General features: G+C 25.6%; 2 protein-coding genes across 11 annotated transcripts in view; one reads left to right on the top strand and one right to left on the bottom strand.

The window, feature by feature from the left end:
* Positions 1-10,184, top strand: part of LOC114121680 (uncharacterized) — a 68,003-nt gene extending 57,819 nt beyond the window's left edge. For 7 of the 10 annotated variants that reach the window (XR_007606975.1, XR_007606974.1, XR_007606972.1 and 4 more), the window contains 4 exons: positions 1,135-1,400; positions 4,162-4,246; positions 9,247-9,344; positions 10,011-10,157. Coding sequence is in view for 2 of the 10 variants with exons in the window: in XM_027984115.2 (XP_027839916.1) it covers positions 1,135-1,400; positions 4,162-4,250 (355 nt within the window). In the remaining 8 variants the exon portion in view is untranslated. Of the gene's footprint in view, positions 1-1,134; positions 1,401-4,161; positions 6,731-9,246; positions 9,345-10,010 lie in introns of those variants that run through there. The other 3 variants (XM_027984115.2, XM_050210746.1, XR_007606970.1) reach the window with 2 other exon arrangements.
* On the bottom strand, positions 4,879-10,166 carry LOC114121679 (alkylglycerol monooxygenase-like). Its single transcript, XM_027984108.2, has 10 exons — positions 10,056-10,166; positions 9,822-9,947; positions 9,491-9,618; positions 9,264-9,415; positions 9,098-9,201; positions 8,863-9,025; positions 8,637-8,788; positions 8,426-8,560; positions 8,248-8,367; positions 4,879-5,267 (listed from the first exon to the last, which is right to left on the bottom strand). Exons 2-10 carry the CDS (start codon positions 9,936-9,938, stop codon positions 5,022-5,024), a joined length of 1,317 nt encoding a protein of 438 aa, XP_027839909.1. The 5' UTR covers positions 9,939-9,947; positions 10,056-10,166; the 3' UTR covers positions 4,879-5,021.
* Positions 10,185-22,858: the final 12,674 nt, after the last annotated feature.

Genomic DNA, 22,858 nt, shown 5'->3' with positions numbered 1-22,858 from the left:
TGATATCGTTCAATGTTGTAAAAATTTAGGAAATCGTAACCAAAATGAACAGTAAAGAGTTTATTTTTTTATATTTAAATAAGTTAAATGTTATTTTATAGTAGGTAAAAACTAAAAAATTGTAAAAACTTAAACTTAAATTTAGTAATTTTGAATTTTAGGAACATTAGTACAATTTATGAAAATGAAATTGTTGAAATCATTTTAAAAGGTTAGCTATTTCTCGTCTTGCGTTCCAGTCACGTGCGTAACAGTCTCTGAGACCTTATAGATACTGATTACAAAATCGGTATAAACATTTTAAGTTGGTAGAGGAGAATTTGCACAGCTAAATTAATTAATTCCAACCTTTAACGGACTTATAAAATATATTAAGAGAGAACGGTCACCTATCCATGTAAACTTAGCTCTGCTGTCACAGTGCTATTCCAAGCAACCTTATGCTTGTGAAGTCAGATTCGTACATTTTCGTTGGGTAGTCACGTAGTTGATGTTCACTAGTTGGACCCAACCGTCCCTCGGAATGTTAATTCAGTACGCGGGTCGGTGCCGTCGGTGCTAGTCGTCCATCATAATAACCCGCAGTCAGGGCTCCCACTTTGAGCTCCACTTGAGTAGCTTCATATGTAATAAAAATAAGAAGGTAGGTGGTTGTAAATGTTAAATTGTAATCCAGATTTACACATGTTAAAAGGATCACTTAGTATATATAATATGTATGGGTTACGTATATGTATAGCAAGTAGTTAATATAACTGTATTTTCTCATATTATTATATTACAATTTGAAATTAATACTTATATATTTATATATATATATACTATATATCAAACTAAACACTTGGCTGTATATTATTATGATCAAAAAAATCATCGTATCGACGTGGCATCAATATAAAGCATACATGTTATATTATGTCAAAATTACATATAATATTACAGATTTTTACCTTCTTTAAACATTTCAAAATCAATAATTTATAAACGAAATTGTCATGCAGATATGCGATGCGAAATAATATTTATTAAATGTATCCATTAGTAATTAGTTTGTCAAGATTAAAAATGTTTAATGTATTTGTAAATATAATTAAATTCGTAAAAATAAAAATAAATATTGTTACATTAATGTAGATCCACTGCTGGCATGTCAGAAGAAAATCGTCATTATACAGACGCTCAAAACCCAAAGACTCGGTTGAAAAAAAAAGTTCGGAGAACGAGATTTGGAGAAGATAAACATAATGTAATGAGACCTCATCCCGTACCTACTATACATCCAGACGACTTACCTCAAAGAGCGAGATGGACAATTATCATTACTGCCGGTCTATTGCTCATCACTTGTATGCTGTTGGTGGGCGTAACACTAAGAATGGCACCTGTAATTGACGAACTCGGTGGGTAATGTTTCATAAAATTAAGTAACAATAGGTATTAACCTATTGTGTTAATTGCTTATATAATATAAATTTAAAATAAACCAATTTTTAATCTTAAAGCTAAGAGAAATAATATAATAATAATAATCGCACAATTTGCTTGCATCATACTAAATTAATAATTATACATTATAGGTAGTAACTGGTAAGTCGTAAAAGAAAAAATAAGATTATTAATTAAATTTTAATAGTATAATGTACAATAAATTGGACAATTCATAACTATTCATTTTGATTTAAAAAAAAAAAAAAAAACATTATTTTTATCATAAACTATCAATATAATTAATAATAAATTATAACCGTAAGACGTAGGTACTAAAAATCGACTATTTAATCAATCATGCGTGTAACAAGATTTTATTTATGGATTTAACCTAAAGGTAATTTTTTGACCAAATATTAATTTCTAATTCTAGACCATATCTTTAAAAATGTAATTGTTATTGAAGTCAGCACATTTCCTTTAATCTATTCTTTATCTTAACCACGTCGTGCGTTTCCCCCTTCCCATAATAATTGTGCCACTTATCGTGTCCAGTTTTGCCAAGTTTAAACCCCATGGAGCTTAGCCAAGTCATTAAAGTATATCGTAAATTCGTAAGTACGAAAATCTATGTTGTGCGATGACTAACTCACGTTCAGATGATATTTGCCGTCGCTTCTAATTCTAACCGCAGCGTATTATATATTTTTGGTTTAATCGTTGTGATTAGAGAATTCTCTTGACATACATTTATCTCGCGCTAGATTAAATAAACAGTATGATTATTAGCTAACAGATTTACAACATAACAAGCAACAGCCGATCAGAACAATAATATTACCTACAAATAGTTCCTAGTTTCTCATTTTTTTGTCTCAAACGTTGAGGGATTTTGCAGGGAATGGAGTCGATTTAAAATTATAACATTTATAACGTACACGCGTATCATATATGAACGCATTCTCTTCCGGTAGTCGGTAGTCCCCCGCGAAACTTAGTGTGCAACATCCCTTTTATATTTTATAGTGTTTATACTATAACTAGTATAACTATTGTCTATTATATAATATATTATACTATATAGTGCGCGCGGTTATGATATTATTTATTATTATGGACTGGCCGTGACGATGGTGACAGTATTAAAGTGCAGACACATACGTGAGCACGTGTTTGTCAAAACGTCCGTCCGTATACTTCCTCGAACAAAATCATAGTGTCGGATAAGTTAAATTGTGTCGCCTTCGTCATGCTACACAAAGAATACGTAAAATATGTATACTAATATATTGAATAGCTTTTATCCCATCACACTTCATGCACTTTTATTTGCTCTCGGTATCATATAATAATAAATAATAGATAACAGCTGTTTTTCGTGAACATTCTTCCCTCTTATGATGGATATTAATAGTAAATACAGTATAATAATTGTGTATTCTTTCTCTTAACGGTTGAGATTCACATGACGCTTTTGTTATGTGTTTAATATTGTACGAACCAACCATTTAGTTTTTATATATAATTATATCCCATATATCGTATCAATATAAAAAAAAACTGTATACGTTTCTCACTTATGTCACTTGTGTTTCATTCATAAAAAGAGGTGTTTTTCATCCGTTTTCTACATGTATTTCAGTATCACGATAATACGCTTATATTATTGTGATACTAATTGTGTATTGTGTATACACTATTATGTATTATATAATGATACAACTAATATGTTTGTACGGTACTGGTATCGACTGCTATAGTGCTCAATAATAATGATTGTTTAGTGTTTAGGTGTAATTATTTAAATAAGATAATAATGGCCCCAGACAAGTATATATAAAACAAATTTATAAATGTATTTATGTATAACAACAAAAAACAATGATTATACAAATTTATTTCCATTTTGATATTTGAATATGTGTGATTCTGATGTATATTTAATACAATATTATATTATAATATCATTGTACAGTAGATTCAGCAGAACACTTAGGTAATAAATGATAATATTTGATTTATAATAATTCAAGATATTACATCATTTAAAAATTAAAGTGAAGATACATTAATAAACAATATGTATTGTTGAGTAATTACATTTATATTGACTGCAGCAGACTGCAGTGGGCAAGGTTACAAAAACATTGTTGGCAAATACAGTAGCGCACGTACACGAATACAAAAATATTATATACATAGATATGTATGACATAGCTTACATCGAAATCGTTCGTTGAAGAAAGATAATGTTGGAACATGGATTTTTTTTTTTAATTCCCTCACTTGCAAATCTTTTTCAATATCATAAATTGTCAAGAATCTAAAAATACCCTTTTATACATTACAAGTTATTTTTTGAACAGTCGTATTATTTCACTTTCAGCCTTTGTTGTGATATTTTTTAAAACAAAATAGGATCACATATATTTTCTATATACTCTAAAATTGATACACAGTATCTTACTAAACATATTCTTAATAAGTATCATACTAATAACTATAAATATTAATATAATATTTAAAATGTTAAGTTAGCATGTTGAAATGTATATAACATACATGTATACTCTTATATTCTAGCTATGTCAAGATAAATTGTTAAATAAGAAGCAATTCCTGTAATGATTTAACCATTTAAATGACTTAATTATTAAATTTTAATATCAAAAATATTCATATCGTATTATACAAACGTAAAATTGTAAGCTAAAACATGTACTGTGATTTCAGTTCGAAATAAAAACGAAGAGTTGATGAATTCACTAGATCGAGAAGAATTTGGACCATCAGACAATAACACTGAATATATGTATAGGTAACACCTTCAATAAATTTTAACCTTCTAACATTTTTACTAAAAACATTATAATAATAAATATGTTAAACAACATTTAATTAAGAAGCCTACTAATATTATTGTGGTAAATGTAAATCTTATAATATGTTAAAACGTTAATTTGTTATACAATTGTAAATATTGTTGCGTAAAGAAATCATCGTCCAAAGTTAATTTCTAAATAATAATATATGGCAATCATTGATTTCTAGATTTTTGTACTTTGAATGTTTAACATAATATTTTAATGTCTATATAGAAGATGTAACCTGTAAGCTGTAAATTATTATAATTGTTTTGGAACTATTATGATATTTGTATATGATTATTGATAGTTATGTTTTTATCGTATGTAAGCCGAAAAAACTATATTTATATATTATATTTAAACTAAAGTTATAACCTAAATGTATTTTTAAAGTTTATTAAAATCAATGATATAATCATAATTTAAATTAGCTATGAATTTATAATACTTAGTTGTTTTTTACGTCGTCAAATAAATAATTTTTCATAATTTTTCTACAAATAAAATTGACCTTTTGTTTGTATATTATTAATCTCAAAATGTAAAATAGATAATTCTAAAGTTGTAATAAAACGATCTCCAATTGTAATTCTACTATGCGTGCGTTATTTTTGACTGACGACTGTACATAATATTATAATATCTAGTGAAGATTTTTTTTTTTTTTTTACACATCACAAAGATAAAAAATATACAATACAATGTTTTAGTCGAAGTAAGGAGAAATTAACGTACAAAACATGATACAGCCCAAATAACAACCGAAGTACCCATTAACAATTGATATACGACGACAGTTAATGCACTCAAAAACGATTGAGGTTCCAAATATATTAGATGAACGAACATAGTTAAACATCTTGAGCATTCAAAGCATTTTGACCATGAGGACTTTTCGAACATCAAGCCTATGCTCGTCAATGACCAGACAACATAAAACGTAGAAATTGCCTTGCATGTAAAATTAATTTCCTAGAACAAATATTAAGAAACATTAATCGTCAACGTTTACAAGCTACAAACTATATAATATTATGTACTATTAACACTATATTTAACACTCCTATGACCAGGGCTGTGAATGATTTTTAGTATCAATAATAATATACTTGTTATACAAATCTAATAAAGTATAATATTATACTATCACTTTAAATAACAAACGATTGTATAATATGTAAATTGTTAAAGAAATTGTTTTTCATAATGTACATATTTTGTTAATTCGTATGTATAATTTTAATGTTAATTTTATACTTAGTGAGGTACCTATTAATATCAATATTAACATCCCAGCGTTATAAATGTTTATTATATTTTTTTTTTTTTTTTTTTTTACCACATTTACAATAATACGCTTATTTTAATTATTATTTTATTTTTATTAAGTCTATATATGCATAATTTTACTTTTTATACTGAAATTTTTTTTGGGCATATTTCTAATGCTTATTGCCTACTGCCCTATCATTGAATTCACAGCTCTACCAATGACAGCATTGAAAATTATACAAATTAACGAGTTGACGACAAATCATCGAACATTTTTAAATGTATAAAGACAATTTCGTCTTAGGCCATTGTTATTTATTTATTTTTAATTTTAATTTTATTTATATGTCCACTTGAATATATTATGTAGATACCATATATTACTCTAATAATAAGTAATAAACCAAAATGTAAACAATAAGAATATGTTTACCTATATGTTATTTATTTATATATAAGTATTAGTAAATTTATATTTATTTTATTTAATTTGGATGCTAAACAATTTTAAAATTTAAATCTCATACTTACGGTGGTTATTTAATATATTATTATACCAATATTATACATTTAATCCTACATTTCTAACTTAATAATATTATTATCATAGAATTTCAAATGTTATAGTTAAATTATATTTTTTACAGATGTTTTCTTTTTTTTTAATTCAAATAAATATTTCAAAAATAGTCTGATGACACCGAATTATTGACTCAAGTTTTCGTTTTTATATTATTAAAAATAACATTTTTATGATAATCATTCCGATTTTTATTTTAAAGTAATTTTGTTGTTATTTTATAAAATTACATTTTTATACATTTAAAATATTAAATTAAACATGAAATATTTTAATAACTGCTATAGTTTCAATTCAGGTACAAATAATACAACTAATTATCTCAAACGGTTTCAATGGTTTATATTATATTGTGTTCAGGATTAACAAAAGTGAACAAAATAAAAAAATAGAATTGTTATCACTTCTGTCAAATTGTATTAGTTTCAGCCCTATCATATCCAATCTCATTGTCCAGAGTTTATAAAAAATTTAAAGTGCGTTTCGAAATATTAATAAAATATTATTTGATATTATAATGTTTTCTTATCAAGTAATGGATTTATGTTTAATTTCTTTTTTTTTTAATTACAAGTTTATAAAATTTAAATTTTATGTAAATGTCATAATGAAGCAAGTAGGTACATATATGCATATAAAAACAAAAAAAAAACATTAAAATACAATTTTATTATCATTATTATTTTTTTTTTCAATTGTTGTTTGATGTTGCTTCCCTAATATTGATAAAGTAATATTTTCAGCTCAATGTTTCGAAAATATGATAAACAACTAAATTTATAATTACAGATTTATTAAAATAAGTTATTATATGTTTGACGTCATAACATATTTACATAAGACGTATATTTTTGTTATTTTAAGTTATGTGATAATAATTCGATTAAGTAAAAACATATTTTTCATCAAAAATTAAATATATGACAATATAAGTTTGATTCACAGTAAAAATATAAATAAATCTCGAATAAAATGTATTACTCATTATATTAGTTAGACATATGCTCCTCATAAAAAATATTAATCGTTGAGTATTATATCACTAGCAAACAAAATGAATCATGTTGATTTGTCTTATATTTGAGTGTGTTTTAAATTACATTTGAACATTTGGTGATTATAAAGTAGATTATTGTTTACCATTATCCAATGGTAAGTATGATGCTTAAACTAAATCTAACCCAACTTGAACCGGCTAAAGCTCCCGCTAATAACAACTGTATTACTCAGAAAATGCAAATGCAATTTTAAAACAGAATATTATAATACACGAAGGTTTAATAATTTTTTGTTTAAATATAACTATATTGTATTATTTTACTAAATAGTTTCAAAATCTTTGTAAAATAGTTCTGTAGTTAGTTTAAAGAATTTATACTGAATAAAAATGCATACAAGTTTTTAATTTTTAATTTAATGGTATATAATAACTTAATTAATAGGAACTGACTTAAACTAAAAATGATAATATTAATCATTAACATAATAGGAATTATTATTTAACTTATTTTTAAAAATAAAATGTATGGGTAAAATATTAAATATATTAAAATAGTTTTACTTAAAAGTAAAAATTAAAAAAAAAATGATGTTACCTAATCAAATCAACAAATTGTTTTTGTTATATTGTAACCGAACTCGTTAAATTGATTTTTCATTAAGTTAGTAATTTAATCGTTGTGAATTTTTATTGATATGTATGTAGCATAATATTTAGTTGTTATGTAATAAAATTTAGTATTTATTGTAAATTTTAAAATATTTATTCAATAATATTATAAATGTGATTCCGTTATTGTGATGTGTTGTTGAAATTAATATCCTTAAACTATATTACAATCATAATATTATACTACTCGTATTGTGTGTGTTGTTATCATAATATTTATTTAAATGATTACCTAGCATTATAATTTTTATTGTAATAAAATTTTTTGTTGAGTGAATTATTAATATTTGAATTTGTTATTTATTATTTAACCTAAATTGTTAATTTATATCTGTACAAAATAGTATCAATAAAAACATTTTAAGAATGACTGTATAAATATATCTACAGTATTCAAAGTATTAAAAATAATATTATTACAGTGCACTTACAGAATGGGGAATTGTTGTTAACGTAAAATAACCGTTGACAACTGCGATGAAATGAACTAGTAAATATGACTTAAGTGCATAAGATATCTTCACATCATATTTTTTTCTACGTCCTGAAACCTAAATCAGATGATCAAAATTTAAAAATAAAACTAAAGTTGAAATGATTATTCGTTACACTAGCGCGCCTTCCGTCGTGACCTGTCCATGACAGACCTGGTACCCAGCTTGGTCCTTTGATGACCGATCTTAATTTATTTTTCCAACCATTCATACTATTCCATTTATAATATAAATTTAAATTGTAAAAAAACTATATAATGTATAAAAAAAAAAAGGAATGATCAATATGAATAGATACATGAACCTTCTGTTAATAGGATATTTACTTGCAATGATAGAGGATTAAACGCATTTTTCTGGTATACTAAGCCATACGTAATGGGCTTGTCCGGATAAAAGTCTTGGAACGTTCCGAATATTCTGTCCCATATAATTAAAACGCCTCCATAATTCTTGTCTAAACAGTATAGATTGCTCCCTAAAAATATACCCTTTGATAGTATATGTGTTTGTCAAAAATATTTCATTAGACTTAAAATATTATGCTTGTACCATGATGTACCCTGTGATATGCAGGAGTGTTCAAAACATAGTCCAATGGTCCAATAGTCGAAATCGTTTCGGTATGGATCCAAATCTGGTATAAGAGACTCAACTGCTGATGCACCAATAACAAGACTGGTGGAACAAATAAAGCCAAAGGAGCATAGCACACCTAACAACGTTTTAATGTGGTATAAATATCAACTTAACCAATTTGTATAGTATTTAAATATTTTCTACTTACGATTCCCACTAAACTTTGAAATACCGATTGTCTTATTCCAACAGTAACATTAAATTCCTCAGAACTGTGGTGAACCTGATGTTGAGCCCAAAAAATATGAATTTCTATAACACATTAACTAATAATTAACTGTAATTTTTTTTCCATAGAAATTGAAATTGTTTACCATGGCTGGCTCTATGCATCCAATAATAACAAAAGTCAACCGCAATCGCCGAAAAATACCAGAAAGCTACAGAATTCCAAGGTAGTTCACAAATCTTATAATTATTATAAATCCAAAAGTATAAGCAATGTTCTGATCCTCTATAAAACAATCTATAAAAAATATGCATAATAAACATGATATAACTTATTGTAATTGTCTTAAATGTTTAAATTTTAAATATATACTTGGCACACTCTTGCAAGATAGCATGACTGATCGAGGTTATGCTGTCGTTAAGTCTAAGTATTTCTTTTCTTTGCCATAGTCGCAATCCATTTTCTAATACCAACATAGTCAAGAAATATGGCCAAGCCTGAATAATTTATGGGGATTAATGATAGTTTTCATTAATTGAAAATACTAAAATATTATTAAAACATTCATAGATACATCCATTACAGATATTTTTTTGATAATTTAATATAAAACAACCCCTTTCCAGTTTATTTAGGGTGCAATTTAATCTTCTAACACTAATATCATTTTGTGTTCGTGACTCTCATAGATCCAATTTACCTGTGCGTATATATGTGGTAAGTGTTTGATGTCCTTGTACATATGTCGATGAGGATTACCCAAGTAGAACATGTCCCATAGTGAAATTGTTGTATTGGCAGTTTCAAAACTCATCATTTTGCTTTACTACTTTGATACAATAATAAATAATGATAATATTTAGTATTATATTAACTATATCATATGCAGGGATGGTGATCACATTCGATATGGTCTTTATTACAGAAATGTTACCAATAGAAGAGAGAACGGTTACAAATGTCGGAACTATCTACATCAGTCGTGAACAAATTTCTGAAGATGGACGTTGAACAGCTGAAATGGCTAATAAATGGCAGGAATCCGTATTATTAGAACTAAAAACAAATTGAAACTGATATAATGGAAATCATAGCTTAAATGAAATTTAATATTTAGAGGCAGTTTTTTTTTATTTATATATGGCTTCTAAAACATTTTTCTAATAACTACATAGTTATGTAACAGTTGATAGTTTTGTAACTACGCACTACGCTGTTAGGCATATTTCAATTATAACTGTATTATCTGATCACATATATTATGGTAAAATATGTTTGAAACTGGAATAATATAATGTTAACTCTAAAGCATCTATTTATGTAAACTGTATTATTTTTAAAAATAACGGTGATATTTATGAACCTTAACATATTATAATATATTATTTTGGAATGTTACGTAAATTCCAGTAGAAAATTAATATTAAATACATAGATAATAGATAAATTAAATTTAACATATTTTTTTTAGCATAAACGATTATTGCCAGTTAAAAAAAAAAAATAATTATCACAGAAATAACAAAAAAATTAATAACTTTAAGCATAATTTTAGAATTAAGAAACTTTTGAATTGTTTGAGAAATACTTAATTTGTTATATTAAAAAAAAAACAACAACAACAATAGTTAAGTTGTGTAACTAATCGTTTTTTATATAAACTAGGTAGGTATATGTTTTTTTGGTAAATATTAATACTGTTATAATAAACACGTACAACTCAATTTTATAAATCTAAACAATGTATTTTATTGAAAATTTAAGAAAAATCTTTCAACAAATATAAAACGTGCCTATATAGGTAGACTATAAAAAAGTCTATGGTACAAAAGTCATTGAAAATAATCATAATTAAAAAAGTATGATGTGGTAAAAAATTCCAAAGCATAAAAAATCATTAGTAGAAATAATCAAAACACAAAGAGTCCAGTATATTTAACTATAAATAAAAACTCTATATAATGAATAATTAACATTAATATAAAATGTAATTAATAATAATTTATCTAACAAAATAAAAATCAATTTTTTACTTATATAAATGTCTACTAATATCGACAATATCATATATCTTGTTGATGATATATAACTATTTTCTTTGAATTTTGAAAATTTTCTAGGATTTTTAAACATCAAACTTGGTTGGTTTGTCAAGTTTTACTTATAAAGCCATATATATAATAATTATATATTATATATTGTTTGAATAATTAATTTGATTTTTTTTTTTAGTAATTAGGTACGTATAATTAATGTAATCTTATTTTAAAAATAAATTATTTCTTGTTTAACTATACAAGGATATTGGACTTAAAAAAACAATAGACTTTTTTATGGAGAAGTTTTATGTTTAAGACCACGATTCATAAAGGATATTATCACTTAATCTTGATATTTATTTAATTATTTTATTAACTCATTGTAATTTTATACAATCTATGAATTTGATCCAATATTAATTTTATAAAAGAACATGTATAAACGTAACGTAATATGTTTCAAAAATAGTAGGTAAATAATCCAAGACAGTCTATTCCATTAATACTTTTATTTTTTACATTCTATGTTACAGAGTGCTTGATATATACCTTATTTGAACTAAGTAGTATTTAATTCAATATTTTACTTATTCTAGTAATCTAATAATATAAGATTTTAGATCTAAAATATAAATATTTATTATTATTATTTAACAATGTGAATGATTTTTAACAAACTTTTACTTTAGTTAACAGGTTTTAAAAATCTTAATCAACAATTTGTATCACAAAGTAAAAATTTCACATAAATTGTTATTTTGGTTAACTTACTAAATGTGTGCAAATTTATACTATGACTAAAATATATGAGTAAGTGTAAATACTAAATACGCATAGTACACTGATATCCCAAACTCCAAACAGTATCATTTATTTGTGCAGACTTTCAGATACAATTAAATACCTACTTAAATATTTAAAAATACAACTCATCTCTTATCTCCCGTACACTAACTATTAACTGTTTAGATCGCTTTAAATGAATATTTCATAATCTTTTTTTTATAAATATTGAACAATAAACTTATTTGACGTTTGAATATATAATACTATAATGATATAAAATAGAATTCATAAAGGAAGAAAGATATAATTCGCAGTATGAAGAATTTTCATTTGGACGAACTTCGACAAAACGAATAGGTGACTGCAAAATTATTAAGCATTTTTGTAATAAAATTAAAAACATATTAAATGTCAATATATAATATATGATAGATATATTTTTTTAATTTTAATACTGTTTTAAAATCGGTTTACAATCTAAGTTAAAACATACAGGATAATATCGTATTATACATTATTGGTTTTAAATAAAAATGAATATACCTTATAAAGATAATAATATGTATTTCTCTTTATACATATAATAAATAATAACTGTGCAAGTGAGTATTATGAATTATAATAGAAAATGCAAACTAAAATCTTTATCTTTTTACGTATTTTCATATATGATGTAATTGTAAGTAACAAATAATTCAATGTTAAATAGAACATGATTATCGTTTTAAAAATTGTTGTTATACTAAATATTTTATAATAAGAACATAATTATTTGTCTATTTAAATAACTTATTGGATTATTTTCTTTATAAAATACTATATTTACATGGTTAACTGTTGATACATTTTTTTATTTAATTGTTTATTTTAGTGTTTTACTTTTTTGTTGGGAACAGTAGTTAGATATATATATTGGCCAAAAATCTGTAGTAGGTAACATCTAATTTAACTAGAACAATAACAACATATTTTTACGTGGGTTATAATATATACCTCAATACAATTTTAAATATATTTTATTGATGACTTGGTAATTCAATTTATAATACATTTTTATTTTATTATATTAATTATTTTAAAAATAATTATTTAATAATTTACTATCTATTGTTATGTAAGAGATTGATGTAACTTTAAAACTCAATAAAGAAACTGACTGATGGTTATTTTCAGATTATATATATATATAAATACACCTGTGTATAAAAATTAACTCATATTATATAAAAAAAATTAAAGTGGTTTTTTTTTTCATTTCTATGAAAGTGTTGTACAATAACTAAAATATTTATGTTTAAATTAACTAAACATGTCTCAAAGTTATTTCCAAGGACCTAGAATCTTATAGACTATTTTTTTTTTTAATAATTTATAAAAATATTGAGGGGCTTGAAAAGTTTTTTAAGAGGCTAAGCCCCCCAACGCCATTTAGTATTTATTTAAATCAATGAATTTATTAAACTTAAAATTGCTCTTTCTCATTATTTTTAAAATTCAAAATAATATTATGTTGGTGTAAATATAAATTAAAACAATTCACTTAAATTCTTTGCCTACTTACTCTTTATCATATTTATCCATTTACCTTGTCATTCTAGTACACTACAACAACCATTAATTTTGATTTTTTATCGAATAATTATTATAGTTAGGTATCATGTATTCATGTCAAATACTTAGATAAAACATTTGTAACACATACAATGGTTAAAACGTTATTTTCAATACAAAACTATAAATTAAGTTTTATAAAACCCGTATTTCCCTTACTCTACTCAAAATCTAAAATTAAATTAGTTAAATAGTTAATTTATAATTAATTTGCAAATAAATCTTTTATAAACATAGTCACTATTTTAAAAGATTTTTTCAGCAATACAATAATTTCAATATTTTAAACAAATTAACTATATAACAGGCTTGTTATTACAACGAGCTTTTGACTTACTAAAGAATTATTTAAATCCTATGAAATATACTTAGAAGGTTTCGTGTTTATTTATCCTGTTCTTGACCCGCAGCTAATATACAACTAATATATTTACAGTGTACCCTCAGAAATGCTTATAATGCAATAAAGGTTTTAATAATCTAGCCAAAATAGGTACTTATTTTATTTTTAAATGGAATGAAATAGAAATGTATTATTCTAAATCATTTGAATTATAATTGAATGAGAGTTAAGACTTAAAAAAGTAAGCAGGTGGGTACAACTCAGTTTTACAGTAGGAGTTGATTTGGATTACAAGCTAGTGCAAACTAGATCTACTTAAGTATCAGAGACTACCTTTAAAGTTTAAAACTATAGCATTTTTTTAACTACTTATATGTATACACAAAAAACACACATCTTTGTAAAATCAATACATTTATCGATCTGCTCGGAATCTAAAACTAATCACAAACCATAATATAGTATCTATTATAAGTGCACGTACACAGTTTTAAAACAAAAACATCTATAGAAATAAATTATAATAAAAGATTTAGACTATTAGGTAGGTATATTAACTTTTTTTTCAAGAATAAAAGTTATCTTATATACGTAGTAATTTTTAAAATCTGTTATTTTATCAAATACAAAAAATATACTATAAACTTTACTTTATTTGTTTAAATTTGTCTAGAATAAATTTAAATTCATGAAAATAAATTCAATATTTTTAATAATCAGTAATATTAAACATTTAAAATAGGTACAACTATTGGTTTGTAATTCAAATATATATTTATTTTATTTTACTAAACTATTGTATATCATTCAAATAAGTAATAAATATGTAAAATATGTATATTTACTAATTAATTAGGTAAAGTTTATATTATTATAGCAAATCAAAATATTTCTTTTAGTTATTTAAAATAAATTGAATTACCGTACAACACTTGATGGTTAGTTTTTCTATAGATCTTAAAAAACAAAATCAATTAATAATTTCTTATAAATACCAACACAAAAATATAATCTTAACTTCAAATATAATATAATATACGTCATTATAATAACTGTTAAATAAGTGTAAAATTTAAAATAAAAAAAAAAATTGTTTTAAATAATTATGAACTGGTTTAAAAACAAAATTGCTAAATATCGAGTAAAAAAGTTTATATTTTTAATCTTCCACAACAATATATAATATTAGATAATATCTCATTAGTGAAATACAACTACAGTGTACAAATCGACTACAATAACAATACTATTCGTTAGTAGTTGTTTATTATAAGCCTGCATGTGATTCCATTATGATTACATTCATGTTTACGTACTTTTTATTTAAATTTTAATTAGAATACCTGCTTTTAATATATACATTTGTACATATATATATCAATAATGTATACTGAGCCTACACTCTACAGTCTACACATAAACAATTCATTAGTACAGCGGTTCCCAAACATTTTTGGCTCACAGTTCTTCTTTTGAATTAAGATTTTTTCAGGGAGCCCATTCTCGAGTCATAACATGACTAACCATAAAGAATAGAAAAAATAAATAAAAACTACAAAAAAATGTGTATGGCGATTATAATAATATGTACTAACACGAAAATGAATTACACTAGAAATCTTAAATTTCTTAATCGACAATCGTAATCGCTTTCGTCGCCGTCGTCATAGAATTTTCAAATTTATTTGTAGACTCTATAAGTATAGGTAGAGAATTCTATGACACCGTGGTGTACACTTTGGGAACCGCTACATTATTAGATACATAATACAGCCATATATGTGGTACGTTAACAACAGTTTCAACTATTACAATATTATAACAATAATTATGCCATCATGTATACGACCTTTGGTTCATGTTTTATTACTCCATCAACTCATACTAAATTAAAGTACCTATCTAGTAAACGTAAATCGATCACAATTTAAAATTAGAATGATCATTTGTTAGTAAACTAAAAAAAAACTGTGTTGAAACGATTTGATTTCCTTAATAATTAAAAAAAAATTCTAGATATGTAAATAAGACTTAAGAATCTTATAATCAACTTAATATGTTGCTGGATATTGAGCAGGTACGTATAAAGCTCATATAGCGTTATATGATAAGCGGAATAGCTGTCAATGTCATGCTCTAAATGTGAACTAATAAAAAGGTAAAAATAATAAGTTAGTGAGTATAGATAATTATATACTGCTGTAATGATATTGAGTTATATAATAATAGTCAATATTGCATTTCACTCAACTGTTTATTAATAACATCCTATATGGACGTCGACATGCAATATGGTTTTCACTAAATATGTAATGAGTGCATTTTCAGACCATACTCAGGTTAATGTAATTTATTTAGATTTCTCGAAAACCTTTAATAGAGTGAACTATTAAGGCAACTTTAACAAAATTTATTGACACACACTAGTGGTGTTTGAACACCGCTTCGATGGAGTCATTATTGTATTGGTTTAATCGTATTTATCAAATTGAAAGAAATTTATAAAAGTTCACGAAATACGACCTTGTGTTGCGGACGTCCTATTGTCATTCCAGAAAGAGGACATCCTTTCACCCATGTTTTTTTCATTATTTTATAACAGCATTAAATATGTTATTGAGGAAAATAAATTTTTATGGTTTCCTAATAACTCGAAACTTTTTCTTTAGATGATTATAAATGAACGATTATGAATGATGGTCATGGCTTCGCTGTAGGATTGTCACTAACTATTCAAAAATGTTCCATTTCGCTCTACATATTTTGACATCCAATTTTGTCTTTGACTATAATATCAATGGATTAAGCTTAAATGCACTGAAAACATGGTAAATGATTTAGGAATAGTTATTGATACACAATTAATATTCTATTCACACATATAATCTTATATAATCTTGTTAAATGTGCTTGTACTTGGTACAAATTATTTGAACCAATTAAGTCGTTATATTGTTGTGCCCTAGAATACTATGTCTTGGAATAAGACGCATCAGTATAATTATGAAATTCACATAAAATTAATCATAGTTATATTTTAGAGCACATAAATTGTACATTTTTATAATTTGTTGAGAATTTACTAAAAATTGATTACCTATTTAACATGTGATTATATTCTTCTGTTATTATTCCTTTGTGATTGTTCTTGCATACTAATAGAAGAGTCCAAGCAAATTTAGATTTTATTAACAATAGTTATTCTCAGGCAAAATATACTATTAAAATCTATTTTATTGCAATAATTTCAAAGTTACTTAGATATTTTCTTTATGTGATAAATATTTATTATGCATTCCAATTTGTACAATATACTACACACTATTTTACTAATAACCTCCTAGCAAGGATTAAGCGAATAGTCAATGTAGAACCATATTTATCTTCTTCGTAACATAAATACCTATACTATATTGTAAGTTTTCTTATTCGTGATTATTAATATTTCAAAGTTATATTTATAAGTATATGGTATTATTGTATTATAACCACTGCGAGCTACCAGCTCATATTTTCAATAGATAAATAATATACATTATGAATAGACTGGGACAATGGGTATGTTACGTAAATTAATCGTTATAAATACAATATAACGTATTAACTTTATAATAATCGTTATGAATTATAACGATATATTTGCGTAAATTATAGTTATAAATTATAACTAACACCGATACAAACTGTTGGATTTTTAAACTAAACTGAACTGTGCTATAAGACGTACTGAAACCAAACCAAATATGTAAGTTTGGTTCAAAAATCCAAAGAATGAAATAAGATACAGTTCGTCCTCAACTATCGCGAAGCTCGTACATTACTAGTTAATATTATTATTATTAATTGTAGTATGCAAAAATGAAAATTCTTGGCGTTAAAAACATATTTCGAGCTTGTAAACTCAATAACTATAATAGAATAGAACCTATACTATTTTATATACATAAATTATAAATATATGTCTATTTAATAATGAAATCAACGGTACTCTTCCTATATAATCAGTTGTGTCAATCTGAATGAACTTGTGCGTCATACTCGTCATAAGATAATAAGAAAATAATGTGTGGAACTGTTCGCGACTCTTTATCAGTCGTCACTCGTCAGTAGGAATCGATTGTTACAAAATTTATATAAATCGTCGGCTTATGGTAAAAAGTTACTAATTAAACATATTATGGTGACTTCGTTCTAGCTTTCAGTGACATTTCGAACGCAGATAGTCATGTATTTCGTGGATATAATACATATAATATTACTATTCGATTATTTTATAATATCACGCTGGTTTAAGTAAAGTATATCCATTATCCAATGTAAAATTGAATGTCACTATAACCAAGTAACCAACTTCTAATTTATGTGTTTATTTTATTATGATATAAATTTATTAATTTTAAATAAAACATAGGCAACACAATTAACATATTATTGTATGTTTATATTACAATATTATATTATCATATAATATAAATGAATTAACATTGTTGTACGATATATGTTTCATTATTTCTCACTACTCGATTTTAATTCTTCCTCCCCCTTCCCTTAGTTAATAAAATTTAAATTGCTCTGTGTAAATAACAATTAAATTTAATCTATTGTAGTTTTGTGTAGAATTTAAATCAAATTATCAAGGTGATTTATATTATTTGATAGACAAGTAGACAACCCTACTATAAGCTATAGGTTTTAAAAATCCAATATCTATATGTATAATATTATGTGAAATAATAATAATATACGCATGTTCAATTTCAATAGCCCTAATAAGTAATAAGTAGTTTAAGTTATTTTGTTATATTATAATATATAATAGATCAAAACTAAATCACAAAAGGATGCGGGTCCGCCTTTTTTTATTATTTTTGTCGGTTTATACAATTTAATAATGTTCAAGTGCAATAAAGTAATTTTCCACTTAACGTTAATAGGTAAGTGATTATATCAAATTTATTTTCAAATAGGAACTTTTATTTGATTAAATACATCAAAACATTACATAGTTATACTTAAATATTATATTTATATGTTTATATATATTTGTTTCCCACTGTACTCATTATTATTATTATAATTCTTTAGTTTATTAATAATATAAATAAGGACAGAATTATGCAATTCTATAAGTTATAATAGTTATTATTCAATTTACTTCGGTTTCCGATTTCAATACTCAGTCAAATATGTTCATGCTCGTTTATAGTTTTATACGTCTATATTAGGTAGGAAGATATTTTTTTTAAAATTCACCAATAATAAAATAATACTATTATTCTAACCTTATGAGTTATAATAATACATTATTCGTGTCGTATCATTAATTAATAGACACGAACATGCCAATGGAATATTTTATTTAAACAGTTCTAAAACAATTACTTAGTTATTTAATAATCTAAAATAATAGGTGAGAAATAACATATTTTTATTAAACAAAATATATTTTTATTCCTTTGTGATAGACTTTAAAAAAAATTGGTGATACTTTCTTTAAAACTACAAACTCATAATTCTGATACCATAATTTTGTATTTAATTCGGATTAATTAGGTTTTCAATCAGGTATCTGCTTAAATTTATTCAAATCGGAAAGGCATCAGCAAATTAATTGTACGGTTATTTTAACAATGCTAATGAGTAATGATTTACTTGATAACATTTTAATGATTATCACATTTTTCATTGAGCACAATACTATTATTATTATATTATAAATGTAGCTATAATAAAATTGTTTAACCATTACTGCATATTACTCAATTGTAAATGACATTCTTTAATTATAGATATCCTTAACTGTGGGTATATGTGACACATTACATTTAATAATGTTTTTTTTTTATTAAGAAAATTTCAATAGTAAGGGAATATTGCCTATTCTATTCCCCGTTGCAAATTAATCACTTACCTTCCTTTTTATTTCTTTAAAAACCTTCTCATATCAAATTTTAGATCTAATATAAATGTTAACTGGTAATTTTTATCAAGTATACTTAAGTAATGATATTTCATTATTTATTTTATTAAAAATAGTTAAAATTTTTTTTTTTAAAATAATAGTTTCTCTTAGTTGAAAAATACCTTTTGTGTTATTGTGTTTTTTATCTCAATGTTCTTTTAGACCAAAATTTAAGGCAGAAATAATTCATTATAGTACGTATATGTCGTGTATAAAACTATCAGATCTCATAAATAAAAAAGCTAAAAAAAAAATACATCCATAATTTTAAATGTTAAATGTGAACAAATTTGTATTTACAAATTATTTTTCTATTATTATATTATTTAATAAAAAGCTTAAGCCTTCAAATCCGATGTTACCAAGCAATTGGAGGGTATACGCGGTATACGGCGTATACCCACGTAAAAAAACCTTCAACAAAATTAATCAAAGACGTAAAATAAAATATTAGTTACTTTCAAAAAAATTTTTTTATCTTTATTTTCGACCATTAAGTTTAGTTGTTTGATGGAAAAATTATCATTTGTTTAATAATAATCAACCATCATATTATTAATATCAAACAAAAATTTATATGGTAGCTCCGAGATGTCGTAGATCCTTTTAATATGTTCAATAAAAAAATGGTTTGGACCATGGTAATATAATATACATAATATATCATACACTAGCAATATTAATTAAATTATAACATAATTATATGACATTATAATGATAATAATATGTGCACTTTGCAGCTCGTCATCGTAAAGCTATTTTATTGAAAATATATTGGTTCATAGAGTTATTGATTAATGAATAGTATATTATATTAAAATATAAATTTAAAAAAACACCTAAAAGTAAAAACGCGTACAATGTACGAATCAAAATACTTGAAATCCTCGTTAAATTATTATAATAGGTATACTATGTGTAAATAATAATGAAAATGTTTAGAAAAATAAACGGTGCCGCGAAATCCTTATGGCAGGCGATTAGAATCGATATGAACGTTATTTCGGACTAATAATAGTATATTATATAAACAACGCTGTACCCGTTGTCTGGAAGATTGTCCACGGTGTCGGACGATGTTTCGATCGAGTTGATTCGCAATCGTAAATTATTCGAAGTTTACATATAGCCTGCGCAGAAATATAAAAGCGAAATAAAATGGGGAGATATGGCAAATATTACTACCGACAAAAATATAAGAACATTTATTGAGGATCTGCTAAACGAAATTATAGCGATCGCCACGTACAGCACGTAAAGAAAAGACCGCTATCGGAGATGTCGAGAAAAATACCACAATCCGTGAAGACACCCCAAGATCATAGAAGACACTGTGGAAGACACTGCGATCGAGAAAGAGACCGAGATTGATAGCGCGGTCAAAGAAATAGTGGAAGGATTGCATCTGTCAGCGTGCCAATCATCGGGCTGGCGGCGGAGACGCGCCGGAAGGATCATCAGCGCCAACCGTCGTTATCGATGATATCGATACCGAGACGACGTCTCCTGAAGTCGTCGACGAGGACGGGCTGCAAAAGCTGTGATGGACAACGTCTCACCGGCGGCCAAGGGTGCCGAAATTAGAAATACATTTCGCAAGCAGGTATAGAATGGCTGGGACCGCCGAGAGTGATAGCCCCGCAAGAATTCGCTCGCTGGCAACGACGAAGACGTCTTGCCGCAGTGTGGCATGGCGTGAAGCGCTTTTTTTTGTGCGGATGTTGCGCCCGAGGAGAATAGGATCCCTCCCCTTGGCCGCCGAAGACTTCAGGCAGGACGACAGCGATGATACAGGACTACTCTGCAGAGGATAAAATATCTATAGAAGGAAGTGCACGATGGTATGTCACCGGCGCACTCATTTACGACATAAATTTTTCACGTCGTTGCCAGGGAGCGAATTCTTACGGGGCTATCACTCTCGGTTCTAACCATCCTACCGATCGTGAAAATGTTCTGCAAAGGTGACAAATAGAAATCGCAGTATAATATTTTGCACCATATACACCATCTCCTATAAATCCTACTCTCTCCTCAGTTTTGTGTCGTTCTGCCCGAAGTTTTTGTTTTATTTTTTTATTATTATTAATTATTGCTCCAAAAGCCATTTTGGCACTTTTCATTTATATATACCTACCTATTGTTTTATTTTAAGGCAATTTAGTGACTTTTTAACCTACGATAAATTGAATATTGTTTTTTTTCTTCTAAATTTTGTGCCATATTGTGCCATCCATATGTTTTGTCATTAAAAAATAAAATATAAAATATTATACATATTAAATAAAAATGTAAATAAAATAAAATATTTTGACAAAAAAAAAATCTGTTTGTAAAACTTTGAGATTTGTATTAGTAGATCTTGAATTCTATGAATTAGTTATATTAGATGAGACCTTAGTAACAATTTGGTTAATACAATTAATTCGATCTCTGGTGGTCACATTGTGAGGTTCCTATCATTTTTGGTTAGTCACTTCATAAATCATTATGTTCATTGTTCAATAATTATAGCTAACATTAATATGGTTGTCATTCAAACACTTCAACCACAAATCTATAAGCCACTGAAGTAAAATTCTATAAATATGCCTACTGTCATGCTACTCATTGATCTCATTAAATGCAAAAATATATTTTAAAATAACTAATAAGTTTTCAGTAATTTAAAATTCTAAAACACTACCTTTTTATTCAAACCTAATAATTTAAGCACTAGCTATTTTAAAACACATAGTAGAATATTCATCTAGTATAACTTATGGGTGTTTAAGCTGTCCGGAATTATGAATATTTGCACTGAGATATGTCCGTTTATCCTAGCCAATTGAGTCATTGCTGTGCAAAACAGTAACCTAAGGGAATTCGTATTTTGAACTTATCAGAAATCCTCTTAATGAAGCCCAACAATTTTAGAGCTTTAAAAGATTACAACTAACACAATTTGTGAGGTGAGGTCAAAGATAAAAATATATATTTCTTTAACTCACATAACT

The sequence above is a fragment of the Aphis gossypii genome, chromosome 1 (genome assembly GCF_020184175.1).
Source record: "Aphis gossypii isolate Hap1 chromosome 1, ASM2018417v2, whole genome shotgun sequence".
Lineage (NCBI taxonomy): Eukaryota > Metazoa > Arthropoda > Insecta > Hemiptera > Aphididae > Aphis > Aphis gossypii.
This window is presented reverse-complemented; position numbering and strand designations above follow the sequence as displayed.